This window comes from Phoenix dactylifera, unplaced genomic scaffold (genome assembly GCF_009389715.1).
Source record: "Phoenix dactylifera cultivar Barhee BC4 unplaced genomic scaffold, palm_55x_up_171113_PBpolish2nd_filt_p 000077F, whole genome shotgun sequence".
Taxonomy (NCBI): Eukaryota; Viridiplantae; Streptophyta; class Magnoliopsida; order Arecales; family Arecaceae; genus Phoenix; species Phoenix dactylifera.
The window spans coordinates 336,653-353,958 of NW_024067676.1; the positions used below are offsets into that span (position 1 = coordinate 336,653).

Sequence of the window (17,306 nt, forward strand, 5' to 3'; positions counted from 1 at the left end):
TGGGGAGGGTTACTGTGACTTGTGCGTGTTCGGGGGCTTTTATAGCCCCCGGAGAGGAAGAGACCGCAATGGGCAATGGGCCTGGCCCATTAGGATCAAATATTTTGATGGAAGATAGGATCAAAACTGATAGGGAAGATTCAGGTTCGTTGCTGCTTCTGTTTTTAGTAATGATAGTTAAAAATAGAATAAGACCAAATTTAATTGGAAATACTATCCATTTTTTATAATAGTGGTTTAAAAATTGAATGAGGGCAAATTAAATTACAAAGATTTGAGGTGATAGATACTATTTACTTTGGTAATTATTGTTTTAACAATAAAGTAAGACCAAATTAAATTGCAAAGATTCTAATGTCCGAGATGCGGCGATGGAGGCCAATGACGTACTAATTGGATCCTAGCTAATGGATATACAAAAAAACCAACGAGGTCTGGTTTGGATCTGATGTGATTTGCATCCCATCTTCCTCCACCTCTTATTGCATGATATTATTTTCTAGTTGTTTATAAACACTTGATTACCATTCGATGCTTGATCCATTGCTGGATTAATTTGGGGTCCTCTATTGTGTTATAGAGTATCGAGTTGCATCTTAGATTTAGACTTGGATTGGTGTTTGGTATATGCCCAAATCCGAACCTGTCCCATTGTTACTCCTATCAATAAGGCTATAAATAAGAGCCTAAGGATGAAGCAATTTCCAAGGGTATTGTGAATCTCAGACATGGTAGACAAGCATAATGTTCCAATCTCTTATTTGGACGGTGGCAACGACAGCAGTTGCAAAATATCATGACCTCTGAGGTAATGTTTTCCAAGTGTCATCTTATTTTTTTGCTACTAAGTCTATATATTGTTATAAGATTGATGCAAAATATATAGTTGTACAAATTAATGTCCCTGTTCTTGATTTGTTTTGGCAATCATGCATTGATCTATGCGTTACTAAATTCATTCCCATAATAAAGTTAAAGATATTTTAGAAATCTGTTTGATGCAAAATATATAGTTGTACAAATTAATGTCTCTGTTCTTGATTTGTTTTGCAATCACAGCATGCATCCAACATTCATGATTTATGCGTTACTAAATTCATTCACACACTAAGATTAAAGATATTTTAGAAATCTGTGAGTGGATACAAACATTTGAATCTTTTTAGTTTATGCATTATCAGATTTACTATAGCCTGTAAAATTTTAGTTCTTATGATATTTATTGTCAGAATGGACCTAAACCTGACCCGTTTCACAGGCAGTGGAAGGGCTGCAAAGTGGACGCGCTCAGCGAAACACAGCAATTTTTCCGACAGGGCAGCCATGGATCCGCCCGTCCATCTTCCCATGCTCGGGCGACGACGGCGGTAGCAGCAGCAGCTCCTGCTGCAACGCCGGCACTGCTTCTCGTTAAGAGTCAGGGTTCTGATCCTATTCGCTCCTCGTCGGGAAGGAATCGGATGCGGCGGCGAAAAGGAGGAGATATCCGAGATGGGTGGGAAGAACCCTAGAAGGATTCCCGCGTATCCGGAACGATCCATCTCGCCGTTCGCCGGAACCATGGCTTCCACCTCTTTTCCCTTTCTCCGGCTGCCGACGCTCCGATGCAACCCTAGTTTGATCGGCATCATGGAGATGATGGCGAGGATGGCAAAATGGGCTCCGAAACACTTGATTAGGAGTAACGAAGGCCACGGGGGAGGAACCCTAAGCGGGCCCAATATCGAAGGTGATTCCCTCGATGGATTGGTTTTGCGATCCAGCCGGGATACCCTGGAAACCGATCAGGGAGATCGATTGCGGAACTCAAGAACCACTGAGAAAGACACAGAGGAGACGATCGAACGAGATAATTGTATCTCTAAAGTTCCTCTTTTTTTTTTTTCTTTTTTTTTCCCTCAAAGAAGATGTATTTTTGTTGTTATCAATTTATGTTTTCTTTATCAGTTCTCCTGCTGATAGGCAGTGGTGTCAATTTGTGAATGTTTCTTTTTTCTTTGAATCCCAGGTGAAAGATTTATAAGCTTCATATTTGTGAGCTCTGGAGAGGTACATGATTTCATTGAAAGTTGCTGATAATTAACAATCTCATAGTTTTTTTTTTTTTTTTGGCCCTCTTAATTTTAAATGTACCTGGCCGAGATCGAGATGGACCAGGGTCTCAATTTATGTCAACCATATAGAAGCTAAGAAATTTTGAGAAGAATCAAAAATTTTCTGAGATTTTGAAAAGTCAAAGATCGAGATACCAAGATCTTTGCCAATATCTTAGAACTCGCATATTGGTATATGGATGATCAAGACGATATCTAGTTTGAGATATCAAGATCTTAGCCGACATGCTAGACCTTGATTAACGTAATCTAGTCTGATATGGTAAATCCGAGACTAACAACTGAAAAATTCAACCTACTAGGATATTTAAATTGAAGGGAAAGGGAGACGAAAGAAAAAAGGGAAATTTTGCAGGACTTCAGTCAAAATCGCTCCCTCTATCTCATCGCATTCAGAGACAGACCGGGGGCGGACCGCATCTTCCTTGAGGATGATTCGGCTACGGTGATCGAGTGGATTAGAGGTCGGATCGTGGTGTCGATTCTAGACCATTGTTCTAGAACATTCGTAGTCTCCTAGAGTGTAGACTATCACGGCCTCGTACATCTTCAAGGAGGCGAACAGCGCCGCTGATTAGGTGGCTGCTTTCGTAGCCCAGGGCTTTGTTTGGGCAGACCTGCTTTGGTCCCGGTTCCTTTGCTCAGCAGTCATGTTTGCTGCCAGTGTCTCACTCCCTGTTCCAGTGGTGACAGCAGCAGCTTCTCCTTAGAGGAGGAGGAGCCCGTCCTAGACGCATTTGTTCTGTCCATGTTTCATCAAACGTCTCGTCTTAGGACTTGCATGTCTTCCTTCCTGTGAATATATAATCCCAATTTATATCTGGTTTTTTCTTTGGACTTGGTGATTCTCCTACTGATTTTTTTTTTCATGTTATATGCTGTGGATACTTGATTAAAGAGATCGGATTTTGATATTTTTCAGTTTCTTGATGTCAGCTGAAAGGTTTACGTCATAACGTTTTTGAGCTTACGACTTGATGCCAGCTGCAATCCATGGAACGCAGTCTTCTTGATGAGATATTTCCCAGCCCCACCACACAGCAGATGGCGATGCTTTCTATTCATTCCTTGAGGACCATGGGAAGATGAGAGGTTCGGCAATTCAGCTCTAAAAAGATTTTTGTTGCATTTTTTTATGCACGGAATTTATTGAACTGAGAGCATTAATTAGATGAATGGCTATGGTCTTGTACACTAGAATTGTCTGAATATACCAGATAGATAGGTATACTCTTCTTCTTCTACTATTCATGCCTGCTTTCTCTTAATTAGTTTGGAATGAGTATAGCTTCTTGTACATATTATTAAAAGGGTCTATAGGGAAAATAGAGAGGGGGATCTCATGGAGTCAAATGGACAGAGCTGATGCAATCTATTCTTTTACCATATTAAAGATAAGTCCGGTGATCGCCGGAACGAGAATGCGATGCATCTCTCTCCCGCCCATCCTCGTGTTAAATGAGCTTGTATCATGATATGTATCAACTTCTCTTGCTTCTATCAATCCTATACTTGACACCTATGCCTTTCAAAACATGCAGGGGATATGCCTCAAAGGTCATAAAAGCCATCTGACCTGAACTTGAAAGACCAAGTAGCCTGACCCAAAAGCTTAATCCAACTGATAGCTTTTCGGGTCGGCTGCATCAGACATCATCAAAACAATGCTTTCTGCCCTTCAAGGTGTAATCTAAGGCCAAGGAGATTGAGCTCTCAATCCTCAGCTATTGCTTCAGGCTTTAAAAGAGGAGTCACAAGATCAACTCAAGCAAGAGGTGTTGTATGTACTTCAGGCGAGTTGGAAAGGGAGGTGCAGATCAACAATGGGAAACGGTTCAGCACTTCAACATTAATTGACTGAACCAGAGAGCCAATATTAATTTGATAGGTTTTTTCAACAAGCACTTGTTACATGTTTCAATAGTTTTTACCAGACATATAGCAACTGGAGAATTGTCCAGCAATTAGCAAATTAATTTCTTGAGAGAGAAAAAAAAAACATCTTTCTGTATCTTTCAGGCATGCACTGAGGCAGAACAAAGATGGAGTTAACTATAATTGTCATTATAATATTTGGTCAGGCTACATGGCAGACAAGTTAATACCAGCACAGCTGCATCCTGCACTACACCAAAATAAGAGAAGGTTGCTACATTTATGGTTAAACAGATGAGATGAAATTCACATAGCAGCTCCATTTCCAGCCCTTAAAATAATACATAACAGAGCCCTCACGATGCTCAACACTGAACCTCTCAAAAGCCTTCTGCACCATCAAATTTGGTCCCACACTTAATTCATCTTCTCCTCCTTCCCTGAAACAAGTCAAAAAAAAAAAAAATGTAAGCAATTAATGGCTAGTGCAGTTCCATCTTTTTGGCATTAGTTTTGGTTGTTCTCTATCAACATAAATGGTTTAGCATGCATTATAACCAATCATGCAAATGCTGGAGCCAATTTAGTATTTAACAAATTCTAGCATCTAAAAACCTAACTAAGAAGTCATACAGACTAGAGATCAGTTGCAGAGCCAAAAGGAAGTGAACCTCCCCACCCACCCCCCAAATATATATATATATATACACACACACACACACACACACATGCATGCACACATGCGTGCGCGCACAAAAAAAGAATACTTTTTCTGCTCCACTGACTTCCATTCCACTTTTCCGGTTTTTATCCTCATCCAGCAAGGAACTTTGTCTGGAATCCTTTTGAAATAAGGATGCGATCTCGGATATGAGACGCCAAAAGTTGAAACTTATGCATAACCAGATCTTTGAAATAACCTTGTGTTTTGTACACAAAAGATGAGACACATTGACACAAAATACTTTTCTGTTTGGGACTTCCTTTTAAAGGTCCTACTCTTATTGGTTTTTATCTTCATCCACCAAGAAACTTTTATACAAAACCAGATCTTTGAAATAACCTTGTGTTTTTTATGGGGGAAATATTGGTGGTCCAGATTCGGCAGCAACAGTTTTGAACCCAAGAGATGACCTCACATAATCCCTTATCTAATCAATCATATTGAGAGGTAGTCCTCCACAGATCCATGATGTTAGTGAATGCGATAAAACTTTCATTTACTATCTGGAGTTGGATGCCAGGAAACTATAGTTTATTATTTTTACATTGCAGTATTCAATCTTTTCTAACCTGTTGGAAATATCTGCACATTTGTTGCATTGATTCCTAATATAACTCCTTCCATATTCTATCCCATCTCATAGCTTCACAGTTATGTAATTCCTAGTATTACCAATTAGTCTCTTCTCTGTCTTTCCTTGCTAATCTATGCCACTTCATACCTTCAAATTCACGTTTTTTGCTTAATCTACAATTCATAGAGAAAAAAGTTAGGCCCAATATAGCTCTCAACAGTGAACGAAAATGCCGAGGATTGACGAGTAGCTGACTACAGGAAAAAGGACAGATTTGGGAATGAATTTTGATAGAAACATTTTTTTCCCAATTATGCGATGTTCCCCTTTGGAAGAAATAAATGGAAAAAATTAAAAGGGTGACGAAATTAACCTTATTGGTTATGGTTATAACCTTGGTTTGAAACAGCCGGAGAGATACAAGTCATTGACATGATAAAGAGCATACTTGTGATCTAACATAATGATGTAAGCTTACCGAGCTCAAGTAGTCATCCATGACCGATTGCTTTCGTCTCTTAAAAGAATTTAATGCAGGGGTCTCCAATGCTGGTGCCTTTGTCATGGACCGCTTTGAGGGTGTCAAGTTCTAGAACACATGGAAATGGTTTCAGCATGAGACAAAAAGAAATAAGAAAGACTTTCATCTAAGGAACTGCTGACAATAGCATATAGCAAAAGGAGAACATAGTCAATATTTGAAGAAATAAGTTTAAAAACATTGGAAGAATAAAAATTTTGAAATCATGACTACATGATAGTATGATTTACAAACATTAGTACGATATACAAATATAGAATGTATTGAAGCACAAAGGTGGGCATTTACAGATGTATTAGCATCTTTTGCATTGTAACAAAAGAACTTTGACCTTCCTGAATTGCATGTTGACAGTGAAAATAATCATAAAGAGCAAGGCAATAGTAGATAAATAATTCCAAGATATTTTAGATCAACAAATCTATCGCCTAATAAAAGGCAAATCAAGTGCAGCCAAAATGAAAAAGGTTGTAAACAAGTAAACCTTGGCAAGCTTTTTCTCTTTTCGAGCTTGTCTCTCCCGCTCATCATATTCTTGATTCTCCTTCTCTACTAGTCGGATAAGCGTATCACATCGCCTGGCTAACTCTTGAGTTGTGCGCGATTTAACAAACCAGTCAAAACGGAACAAGGGAGATGTGCGGAAGGCTGCTTTCAGCTCATCCCAGTTTCCATAACCAAGTTTATGGACCATACATAACTGAAAAGGTTATTGAGAATTTATTTTTAATATGCTAAAACCTATTAATAAAAAAGAATGAAATTCAATGTACAGCTTACCATGAAACGATCACACTCTTCATTGTACAACTTCCCTTTATTTTGGCCATACTGAATTTTCAATTCAAGCCATGGATTCTTGTAGCGATCCAACTTCTTCCCAATTGCCTTCATTATCTCATCTTTCCGAGAAATTCTTGCCTCTCCCCTTTCAATGTTCTTAATTATTCGGTCATAATCTACAAGAAAGCATAGCACAAAAGGTGCAGACTTTCAGAAATGGAATAAGGTAGCCAGCAATTTCCAACATGACTATATGAATGAGTGAAAAAATATTAATATGAAAAAATGAAATAACAGAGTGCCTTTACTATTGAAAACACTGAATATACTTAATAAAGATAGGCTGTTTATACCATTCAACTCCTTGTATCTTGCTTTGAAAACTTTGGCATATCTCTCAACTTCCTCCTCCGTCTTGCCCTCCATTTCAGAAGCTATACTTTTTATGTCATTCCGGCCATATTTCTCACATGCTCTGATAAAAGTGTTGAAATCTCTTCTTGTCCATGTTGAAAAACCCTAAAACTTGCAGCAGTCAGATCAACAGATACTATGGGGACTGAATCATTTTCAATAATTTAAAAGTGGTAGCACCTCTTCTAACAACTGCTCCTTTTCTTCCTGTTCCTCTGCAGTCAAGGGATCACCCAACTCTGGATAATTGTAATTGTCAGTTAGAATTATGCCATCGTTGACTAAGAAAAGCTTTTTAAAATGGATAAAGTACCTTCAGGCTCATCTGCATCACCAATAGTATCTTTTAACTGATTCCTTTGATGGGTTTGCTGGACAGATATCAAAAGGGCAATGGAAATCTTACTCACGATTAAATACTTTAAAAAGAATGCCAATTAAAAAGACAGTGCAACAGGGAAGGTGGTGCAACAAGGGATATAAGCATAAAAGGTCTATCTCCAATTGAGGGAAAGAGAGGACTTTAACCATCACAACAGAATCATTGTTAGGATGACTAAGAACTTCAGTGCAGCCTGATGTTTTGTTTAGAAGGAAAGAAATTTGTCGGGACTAAAAAACCAGTGCAGTTGCGGCTAAAATGATGCAAACTAAGAAGATGAATTGGTTGAGAGAGGACCAAAAAAAATATGCAAAAGAGAAGATTCGATGATGGCACGCACCATGAGATACCGAACTTCTTTTTCGTATAGCTCACTGAGCCTTTGGGTGTTAAAAAACTGGAAATCATGCCTGAAAAATACAGTAGCAACAAGCAATTTGTTCAATGTTTTTTCTCTTTTTTTCTCTCTCCAAATAACAGTATAAAAATTTTATGACATTAAAAAGATAGTATATAGAAGAAACCTTTATGAGTTAAATCAGCAAGAAGCGAAAGAAAAAAATTCCTAGCAACAAAAAGAAACTTACAACTGAGGCATACGAGGAATTCGTGGTTCCCTTGGTTTTGCTGGACCACCCTGGCGCAGCGCTTGCTTAAAATAATCAGACTCTGAATAGCTAAATAAAGCAGCAGAAAAATTACGATCAAAAGAGGAAAGAATAGAATATAAGTTGTAGGCAATAAGATGATCTTACTTGTTGCGTTTCCGTTCTCTTTTGGGTGGTTCAATCCAATTCTCACTAACAAGTTTCTTAAAGTCGAGCTTGTTTTCATCCTTCATCAAGCAAATCAAGGGACAATGAAGTTCCAACACTAAATTACCATTTTACATACAATAGCAAGGTAAATAGTAAAGCAATAAAACCACTTTTAAGAACAGAACAAACCCACTCCTCAAAATTTAAGTAAAAAGGCAATAGATTTTATATAGGTTACCTTTTCATCATCAAAGTCATACAATTCAGCAGCTGCACAGAAAAAAATATAGAATATCAGAATTCAAAATTTAACTTCTTTTAGTAAATAAGAAACCAAAATAGATTTTACATACTGTCATCCATTTTAAATTTGATAGCATCTTCTGTAAATTTCTTCATCTTTGCATCAAGCTCTGCTGTTGCCTCTTCACCTTTAGCTATGATCCGGTCAATATCCTCATCTGTAACTGTACTATCCTTGGAACTGAACACCATTTCAGCACCAAACCTCACCATTTGCAACAACTCATCCTTATTTACAGCTGCATCATTAGACATCACGAAAGCATGACTTCAAACATTCATTTCTTGATCAGAAGAAGATTACCTTGATGAATCATGGGTAAGAATCTTCTGAGATAAAAGACCTACCTTTCTGCTCAGCTAATCGACCCTGTTGAATCACTAGAGCATCAAGTGCAAGCTTCTTATATGCCCTCTCAATCACTTTTTCCTCAATAGTGTACTGCAGGTTTTTTGTGGAATATTAGTGTCTTTCAAAAGATCATGATTAAAGCATGCTTCTCAATGAACTTCATAAAATAAAGCTGAACCTCGGTGCAAAACCGGAACACTTGAACTTCTTTCTTTTGGCCAATCCTATGAGCACGATCTTGTGCTTGCAAATCAACTTGTGGATTCCTGAAACCGAAAATGGAAATATGAGTCAAAATATTATTAAAATACCAATTTAAAGATGGCTAGCATGACTAGAGATAAATATTACCAATCACTGTCATAAAGAATGACAACATCTGCCGTGGCAAGGTTGATCCCCAGGCCACCTGCTCTAGTTGAAAGCAAGAAAATAAACTTCTGACTTCCAGGCTCATTAAAAGCTTCAATAGAAGCATCACGATCTTCTCCAACAGTATTCCCATCAATTCGGCAATACTGATATCCACAAAACATTAAATAATCTTCTAGGATGTCCAACAGTCTAGTCATCTGAACAAGAAAATATAATAAAGAAATCAGCAATACAAATAAATAATAAAGTACTTGGAATAGAAGGGTGGGGGTGTGTTAGGGGGTGAAGAGCAAATTCATACCCTATGGAAAATGAACAAAAGTTTAATTTAAAAGCTTTGAAGTTATTGGCATCTCTGAAGTTAATGGCATGATGTCTGTATACTCAATGCTGGTTTGCTATTAACAAATACATATTCTACATGCATTTTCAACAAATTATACTTGGAAGTATCACATATCATCTGATTGCATGTTGAAATTTCCGTGATCTCCACCATACAAAACAGCTCGCTATTTAGTAGAAAAAGAATTCGTTGGAGTCATAAGAACCTGTGAAAAGATTAGGACTCTTGAATCCCGCACTTTAAGCTTTCGAAGCAACTTATCTAGAAGAACCATTTTTCCTGCACAAAGATTATTTCGTTATAAAGCATGTGATGTGAACAAAATCATGCACAAGGGAAATTTTATAAAGTTGAACATACCAGAATTTGTAATAAGATGCTCCCCGGTCGTGTAAGGTGGGCCAGGTTCTGCACCTTGGAATAAATATGGATGGTTACAACATTTACGAAGCTGCATGGCGATGTTTAAAAGACGCTTGCGTTCGCCACCAGCATTAATGACCTCTAAATCTTTCTGAAGCAGAGCACGATAATAGTGCTTCTGCATCTGGGACATTCCTACTTTAAGTATAGTTTCTTTTTTTGGTGGCAAGCCTTTTTCAACATCAGATTTGAGCCGTCGAAGGAGGAATGGACGAAGAACCTTCAGTAATGGAAACATAGACATGATTGTTTATTAGTTGCACTTTAAAAAAAAATAAAGTAACATATGAGCATACATCATAAATTTAATAGAAGTCTTTCAGTCTCACCTTGTGAAGCTGCTGAACAACCTCTTGTTGATCATTTTCTCCAGAAATTTGAAACCATCTGTCAAATGTCTCAGCCGAACTAAATATCTCAGGGAGTAAAAAGTTTAGAAGAGACCACAGCTCATGCAGATTATTCTGCATAATTAAAAGGATTATCAATAACATATTCTACAGATCAATGAACTTTGGAGAAATTAAACACTCAAGTGGGTATTAATAAATTGCTGTCAGAAGACAACCCAAAAGAAATTCTTTATCAGGGGCATGCATGTGCATTATAATAATATCCCCAGTTGTACATATGAGTTAAATTCTATCACATCAAATAAACAAATTGTATATGGTCAATATGGTTGTATGAAGTTTTTTTGTTAGCAAATAACAAGATGTTTGAGATTGACATAATTGCACAAGGACACATTAGATAACCTTCTAGAAGAAGTAAACATTTGTATTACTGAAATAAGAAATTTATCAGATAAACCCCGATACTGAAATAGGAATTTTATCAGATAAACTCCCCCATGAAGCAGACAATTATATGACATGCTTGGTAACTAGCTGACAGTAACATAATTTTGTCTAAATGGACAGTTTATTATATAACAAAATAATGTGCGCAGATAGATGATTCTTTTGCTGCCAATCATTATGTTCATTCCAAATAGCCAGGCTAAGTCACCCAAAGAAGCACCGTATTAAGTGATATGCCGATCAGAAAATCATGATACCAATGAGAGCATACCTGAAGAGGTGTGCCTGTGATAAGAAGGCGATAATTAGTATGATAGAGTCTCATAGTTTTTGAAAGAAGAGAGTTCTCATTCTTTATCCGATGGGCCTCGTCAATAATAACATAGCGCCAGCTAAAGCGCCTTAAGGTGGACTTTTCTTTAATGGCCATTTCAAAACTTGTGACACATACATCGAACTTCCCAGCCACTAATAAAGTCTCTCTTATATGCCTCTGCAAACAAATAAAAAAAATAATAACAATGAAAAGCATCATACCTATAACCAATACTTAGCACCCAAAAAGAATATTAAATAAAATGCTTAAACTTCTCACTAACCCTTTCTTCTGGATTTCCTAGAAGCTTTATAGCACGTAAAATAGGACAAAAACGCCGAATTTCCCTCATCCAGTTGCCAAGTGTAGATTTTGGTGCCACCACCATGTGGGGCCCAGTAATTCCTCTAAACTCATGCAGATAGCCCAGTAGGGAGATGGTTTGCAGCGTTTTTCCAAGACCCTAGATAAGAAATCCCATCAAAACAAGTAAAGAGAAAGGCATATTTGTTCATTATTCTATTGAAAATTGATACGATATATAAAATTTGATGTCGAGAGATAATATTTAGTATAGTATAAAGTTCCAGATAATCACTTAGAAAAGCCAGAACTGAACCTCAAATTACATTTAGCAAAATGAAATCAGTTCAAAAATGTAGCATACAAGTATCACAAAAGCTTCCAAACATACCATCTCATCAGCAAGTATCCCATTGATGCCATTCTCATACAACCGTATCAGCCAGTTCAGTCCAGCTAGTTGGTAATCCCTCATCTTACCTTGTATGCCTGCCAAAGGAAGAATAACAGATGCAGTCACAAACTTCTGTTTAACATGCCTGAACAGTAACAGAAATCCAAGGTTACACAAAAATTATGGATGTTTCTACCAAAACCAAAATGGCAATCAACTATATCCAACTGAACCAACAAAAAGTTTACATCTCTTACAAAACAGATGCACTTCTCTCATAGCTAACATTGATCAATCAAAACAAATAAAAAAGATATCATGTGGGGTGAAGCGCTCACCTTTCACTTGTCCCCTAGGAAACAGAAGCAATCACAACTAAGAACCACAAGGCAAATCCATTATCTGCCACATCTGCCACCTACCTACATATGCTTTGAAAATCAATCATCAACTTTCTATCGAAGATTTGATGAATTTTACAAGGATGATATTCACTTATTTTATCGGCCTACACTCGGATATCATTTAAACCATTAAACTTATGCCGTTGTCATCAATTGACATGACCAGTAAAACTTATTCCAAACTATTGCAGTCAGTTTTACTATACCCAACAAAGCAAGGTCGGCGGAACCATCCCGAACCGCCCGGTTCGGAGCGTCTCGAACCGTACCGGCTGCGGACCGGGATGGTTTTGACGATGAAAACGAGACCCGTGCCAGAGGAAGAGAAAACGAAGGAAAAAGAGAAAAAGAAAGAGAGCGGGAGAGGGAGGGAGGGAGGGAGAGAGAGGAAGGAAGAAAGAGGAAGGTCGAGGTCGGCCTCTGCGGCCGGCCAGCGGAGGCTAGAGAGCCGCCGCACGGAGAAGGAAGCCACGAAAGAGGGGCTCGCTCTGGTTGCTTATTTCGTTCGAAATAGGGACCGAAGACGCCCCTTTTATTTTTAAGATTTTTAAGTGAAAGTCGGCAAACCAATTACCGACTTAACTTAATTTTTTTTAAATTTTTACTTTAAAACCTTAAAAATAAAAGAGCCCCCTCCGACCCATGTTTCGAACGAAACAGGGGACCAAAGAGAACCCTTCTTCCGGCATTCCGCCGACCTCCCCTTTCTCTCTTTCTTTCTCTTTCTTTTTCTCTCTCGTTATCCCTCTCTCCCACCTCTTATATTGTGTCGATACAGGCCCGGCACAGCACAGTGCAGGCTCGTACTGACTCGTTCCACCGGACAACCGATACGGTGTCCAGCATTGGTTCCGCCGACCCAGCAACAAAGGGTTAGGTCATCCATCAAGGTTGATTTGTTTACAACTCTTTGACACCTCTCACCAAGTTTCCAAAGGTTTCATCAACTTCTGTTCGGTACCTCAACGTAAATCCATACCTGTTTCCTCATTAGGACTACCTTTGACCTTATTTTACATGATCATCCCTCACTCTATTATTTCTCTCATTTGCAACTTCTGCCTCCTATGCAATCAAACTACATCTGAAACTGGTATCTTATTGTGGAGCTACATGAATATCACCATGGGCACACAAACAATCAAAGATCAAGCTACTTTTCAATAGTTAGTAGAAGTTTATAGTGAGAAAAACAATCTAGGAGAATTCAAAGATCTAGCTCTAGCCAAAAGGAGAATTAAGTTCATTGTCTACCAACACCCTCCTCTAAAGATATCTAACCTAATCATTGCCCTCTTTGAATATATGTGCAGTTTAATTCGTCTGTTCCTAGGAACAGCCTCAATATCATCAATAATTTAGAAATGTTCTCAAGAAACTCTATCTCCTCGAGTCCATATAGAATTTTGCTTATATCACCTTTAACAAATAATTTAATTATGACAATTTGATTACTGCTTAATGTTCCAGAAAGTGTAGAAGTCCAAAAATTTCAATTAACATTCTAAACAAGATTGACACCCTATCATGGCTTTTACAACCCCACTAATACTCTAGAGAGGACTGCCACTTTCTTCAAGTTCTCTATTTGTGTACATTTATATTAATCTGATCTTTAATCTGTCGAATATATTGGAGAGACTAGGAATCTAACAGCCATATTCCTCTTAGATTCTGTCAACAAGCCAATATCCACTCGAGAGGATACTTGCCTGTATTAGGTCTGTCCTAACTAAAAGAAGGAGGTCCAACACCTAATCTGATCCGAGCAATTAGATGTGATCCATTATCTCTAAACTGCTTATGGACCAAAAATCATGTGATTTGAAGACTCCTAGCTTATGCATCAAGGAATCTAGTTCTGCTATTCGATAATTGTGATGTCAAGATGGTGTTCAATCAGCCTGCACACATTAATATATATAAAGTGACATCATGTATTGCACATTAAAGCAGATCATGTAAAAGGTGGTAAATTAGTTCATCTTCTTTCCAACCAATCATGCAAATACGGTTGCTAATAAACTTGAGCATTTTGAACTTTGAAAAGCTGTTTAATCACATTTTTTATTATGACCACATGTTACGATTCCTTGCAGGCTGTTACCCAACAAAAAGAGTTGATCTACGTGGAAGCAACTTCACACATGCAATCCAACTAGAAGGTCAGCAACAACAAGCATTTGAAAGATTGCAAATCCTAATCTCCTCCAAGTACAACCCTCTGAGTTAGGTATAGACATCCTCACTATTTTTTCACATTTCTAGAAAACAATATATTGCCTATAATTCATAAACATCACCAAACCCAATATGTGGTTCTCCACCAATCAGATCTTTGAAAAATGGTGTACGCATGGCATGTTCGATACTTGCATGCAAGTAAAAGATCAATAAATGGGCTCGCTAAGAATAGTAGAAAGAAACACTAACAAGATGGTTGTGAGAGCAAGCGGGTCCCTCCAGAACCAGAAAAACTATCTTCTTCCTCCTTAAGGTATTCCTCATCTTCTTCTTCCTCAGTTAATTTGGATGCATGACGACCCCTGCAAAAGTTGTCACAGGAACATCAGAAATAAGAATGGATGTGTATAAACATAACGAAGATCAAAGAGATCACTTCCACTAAGAAAAAAAAACAACAAATACAAATTAAAAGAATCATTCTTAACAACACGATGACACGTATAGAACTCTTTTGAAGCTTTCATGATATAAACTAATTGCTTAACATGCATCTTGTAACTCTAAAGTAACAAACATGGACAGCTCTGAAGATCCGTAAAAAATGTTGCGGTAAAGAATGTTTAGAATTAACTTCCTCATTGATTGACTTGATAAGGATTCATGAGTGGCTTAAAGCAAAATTGTCTGGAATTTTCATTACTAAAACTAGAATCTGGCACATGACACATGTGGTTCATTGAAAATATGAGAGCATTTGATGGATGGTTGTGATCCAACCAACCAGTCAACATTATTTGGAGTGGATTTGATAAATAAACTTTCCATTTTATCTCATGTATTTCTCTTCTTTCTTTAAGTCCCCTAAGAAAATAAAGGATTTAATTTATTGTAAAAAGGGTGCATGCATAAAAACGAAGGAAGGCACACCCAAGGAAGCCCGCTGGATAAAACTTGCATTCACTCATTAGCATACTGTTATTAATGCAAAGCAACAGGAAGTATAGAAAAGAAGACGAACCGCAAATTGCATCAAAATCAATTTTTGTCCAAATTCGAAAGTGTGTTAGAATTACAGCAAGTGGTTAAGCTTATAAGTACCCAGCAAGAACATTGTGACAAAAGGTAAACACCCATGACAAAATACTGACCCTTAAACAATTCTTATCAGCATTTTCTTTCTCTTTTTTTTGTGGTACAATCAGCATTTTCTTTTCAGACATGGATCACAACACATGAATTATCACATATACAATATTACCTTCCTCTTGGTTTCTTCTCTGATGCAGATTGGTTTCCTTTTGCAAAATGAGCAAATATCTCAGTCTGTTGCAGCAGATACCTCAACCGCCCCTTCCCTTTGTTGTTCTGTAAACATATCAACTGTCAGTTGATACAAAAGTTGTCTTGCATAAACACCATTTAATGTTGTACATAAGCAGCAAAAAACTAATGACATGAAAATTCGTGCATGCTATGTACAGTGACAAAGGCACAGGCTCACCTATGCCCAATTGGTCACATATCCTGCAAACATACAGAAGCAGAGGCACAGGCTCTGTAATGTATGTCAATCATGCAGGTAATGCACACAATGACTAACCACAAAGATGTGCAATGTAGAGCATAAGTAATCAAAGAATATCCACTAACGAACCATGTCAGCATCAATGGCAGCATTCTGTGCCTCCAATATTTCATGAATTTTTTGCTTCTTCATCCTCTGGAGTTCTCTAAGTCTGGCCCTTTCACGTTTTCCAACTTCTGCATTTGTAGATGGTTCCTCAAGCTGCAAAACATATCAATGGAACAACTCCAATATATCAAGAACTTGGGCCAAACATATATTTCAATTGCAACTTATCCCAAAAAATATTATAAATATAGTTTTGAAAATTACATACAACAGTCAAATCACCTCGAGAGTTTGCTACCAGGAATATCATTCACTAAAATTTTGTTCAAAAGATTCCATTTCATACAGTAATTTATCAGTTTTCAACGAAATATTATCCAGAGCTCATCAAACTAAGCACTTCTACTCCGATCTCGTCAAGCCTTTTCTTAGATTCTACCTGATTCTGAAAACCCTGGTTCGACAATGGTACCAGCAATGAAATTATAGGTCATGACCAATGCACCGCCCGTACAGCTCATTTGGTAGCAAGAAACAAACACCGAAATATTTTCCAGCTAACAAAAATACAAGATCAGTAAAAAGTCTCTAAATCTAAAGTTTAAGTGTAAGATATCATGAAACCGGGGGGGAAAAAAGGGGAATTTGTTCACAAAGCTTACAAGGGCAAAAGAATCCCCCGAAAAACACAACAAACCAAAGACGACTACTCAAACTTCAGCATTCCACGTCAAATTTCTCAACAAGAAAAATTCAAACAAAACTTTGAAAAAAAAAAACTGTCAGCGTCCAACAAACCCTAGAAATCCAAAAACTACTCCCAAGATCGCATCTTTCCCCCAAATCCTCCCAATTTACCTCATCCTCACAAGCGACCTCATCATCCTCAGTGGACTGGAAGTCCTCCTCCCCGGCCTCATCATCCTCGGGGCTCCCGGTCCTGGCCACAGCCTCGAGCTCCTCCTCGTCCTCCTCGTCCAGGCTGCCCTCCGCCCCGTTCTTCTGCTCCTCGTCGGAGGACACCGAGCCGTTCGAGGGATCCTCCTCGGTGAATTCCTCGAAGTTCGCCGCCTTCGCCATACCCGATCTGAAGGAGCGACAGAGAAAGAGAGAGAGAGAGAGAGAGACAGAGTCCAACACAAATGGTGGGGTTTATTCGAAGACACGGGAAGAGGGTATTACAGTGCGCCGAGGACCGTTTGGAGTGCTCGCTGTTCGATTACTGTGCCCGAAACCGGGTTCGGGGCTTCAGTTTTGGCGCGAATGAACCCGGTTTGGTGACGCTTTCCATAATTTCGGCGC

General features: G+C 38.2%; 1 protein-coding gene and 2 long non-coding RNA genes across 3 annotated transcripts; 2 read left to right on the forward strand and 1 right to left on the reverse strand.

Moving 5' to 3' along the window:
- LOC120104700 lies at nt 1-2,029 on the forward strand. Its single transcript, XR_005507069.1, has 2 exons — nt 1-144; nt 1,259-2,029. It is a non-coding gene; the product is annotated as an uncharacterized LOC120104700 (long non-coding RNA).
- Nucleotides 2,030-2,694: 665 nt separating this feature from the next.
- Nucleotides 2,695-4,172, forward strand: LOC103717822. The gene is made up of 2 exons (XR_005507068.1): nt 2,695-3,206; nt 3,656-4,172. It is a non-coding gene; the product is annotated as an uncharacterized LOC103717822 (long non-coding RNA).
- LOC103717823 (probable chromatin-remodeling complex ATPase chain) lies at nt 4,158-17,166 on the reverse strand. Its single transcript, XM_008806353.4, has 25 exons — nt 16,863-17,166; nt 16,026-16,157; nt 15,630-15,736; nt 14,618-14,730; nt 11,778-11,875; nt 11,367-11,546; nt 11,039-11,260; nt 10,294-10,428; nt 9,902-10,184; nt 9,747-9,820; nt 9,172-9,392; nt 8,999-9,086; nt 8,817-8,910; nt 8,519-8,707; nt 8,404-8,435; nt 8,163-8,242; nt 7,995-8,084; nt 7,748-7,817; nt 7,339-7,396; nt 7,206-7,264; nt 6,965-7,130; nt 6,609-6,787; nt 6,313-6,528; nt 5,766-5,876; nt 4,158-4,429 (listed from the first exon to the last, which is right to left on the reverse strand). Exons 1-25 carry the CDS (start codon nt 17,082-17,084, stop codon nt 4,412-4,414), a joined length of 3,237 nt encoding a protein of 1,078 aa, XP_008804575.2. The 5' UTR covers nt 17,085-17,166; the 3' UTR covers nt 4,158-4,411.
- Nucleotides 17,167-17,306: the final 140 nt, after the last annotated feature.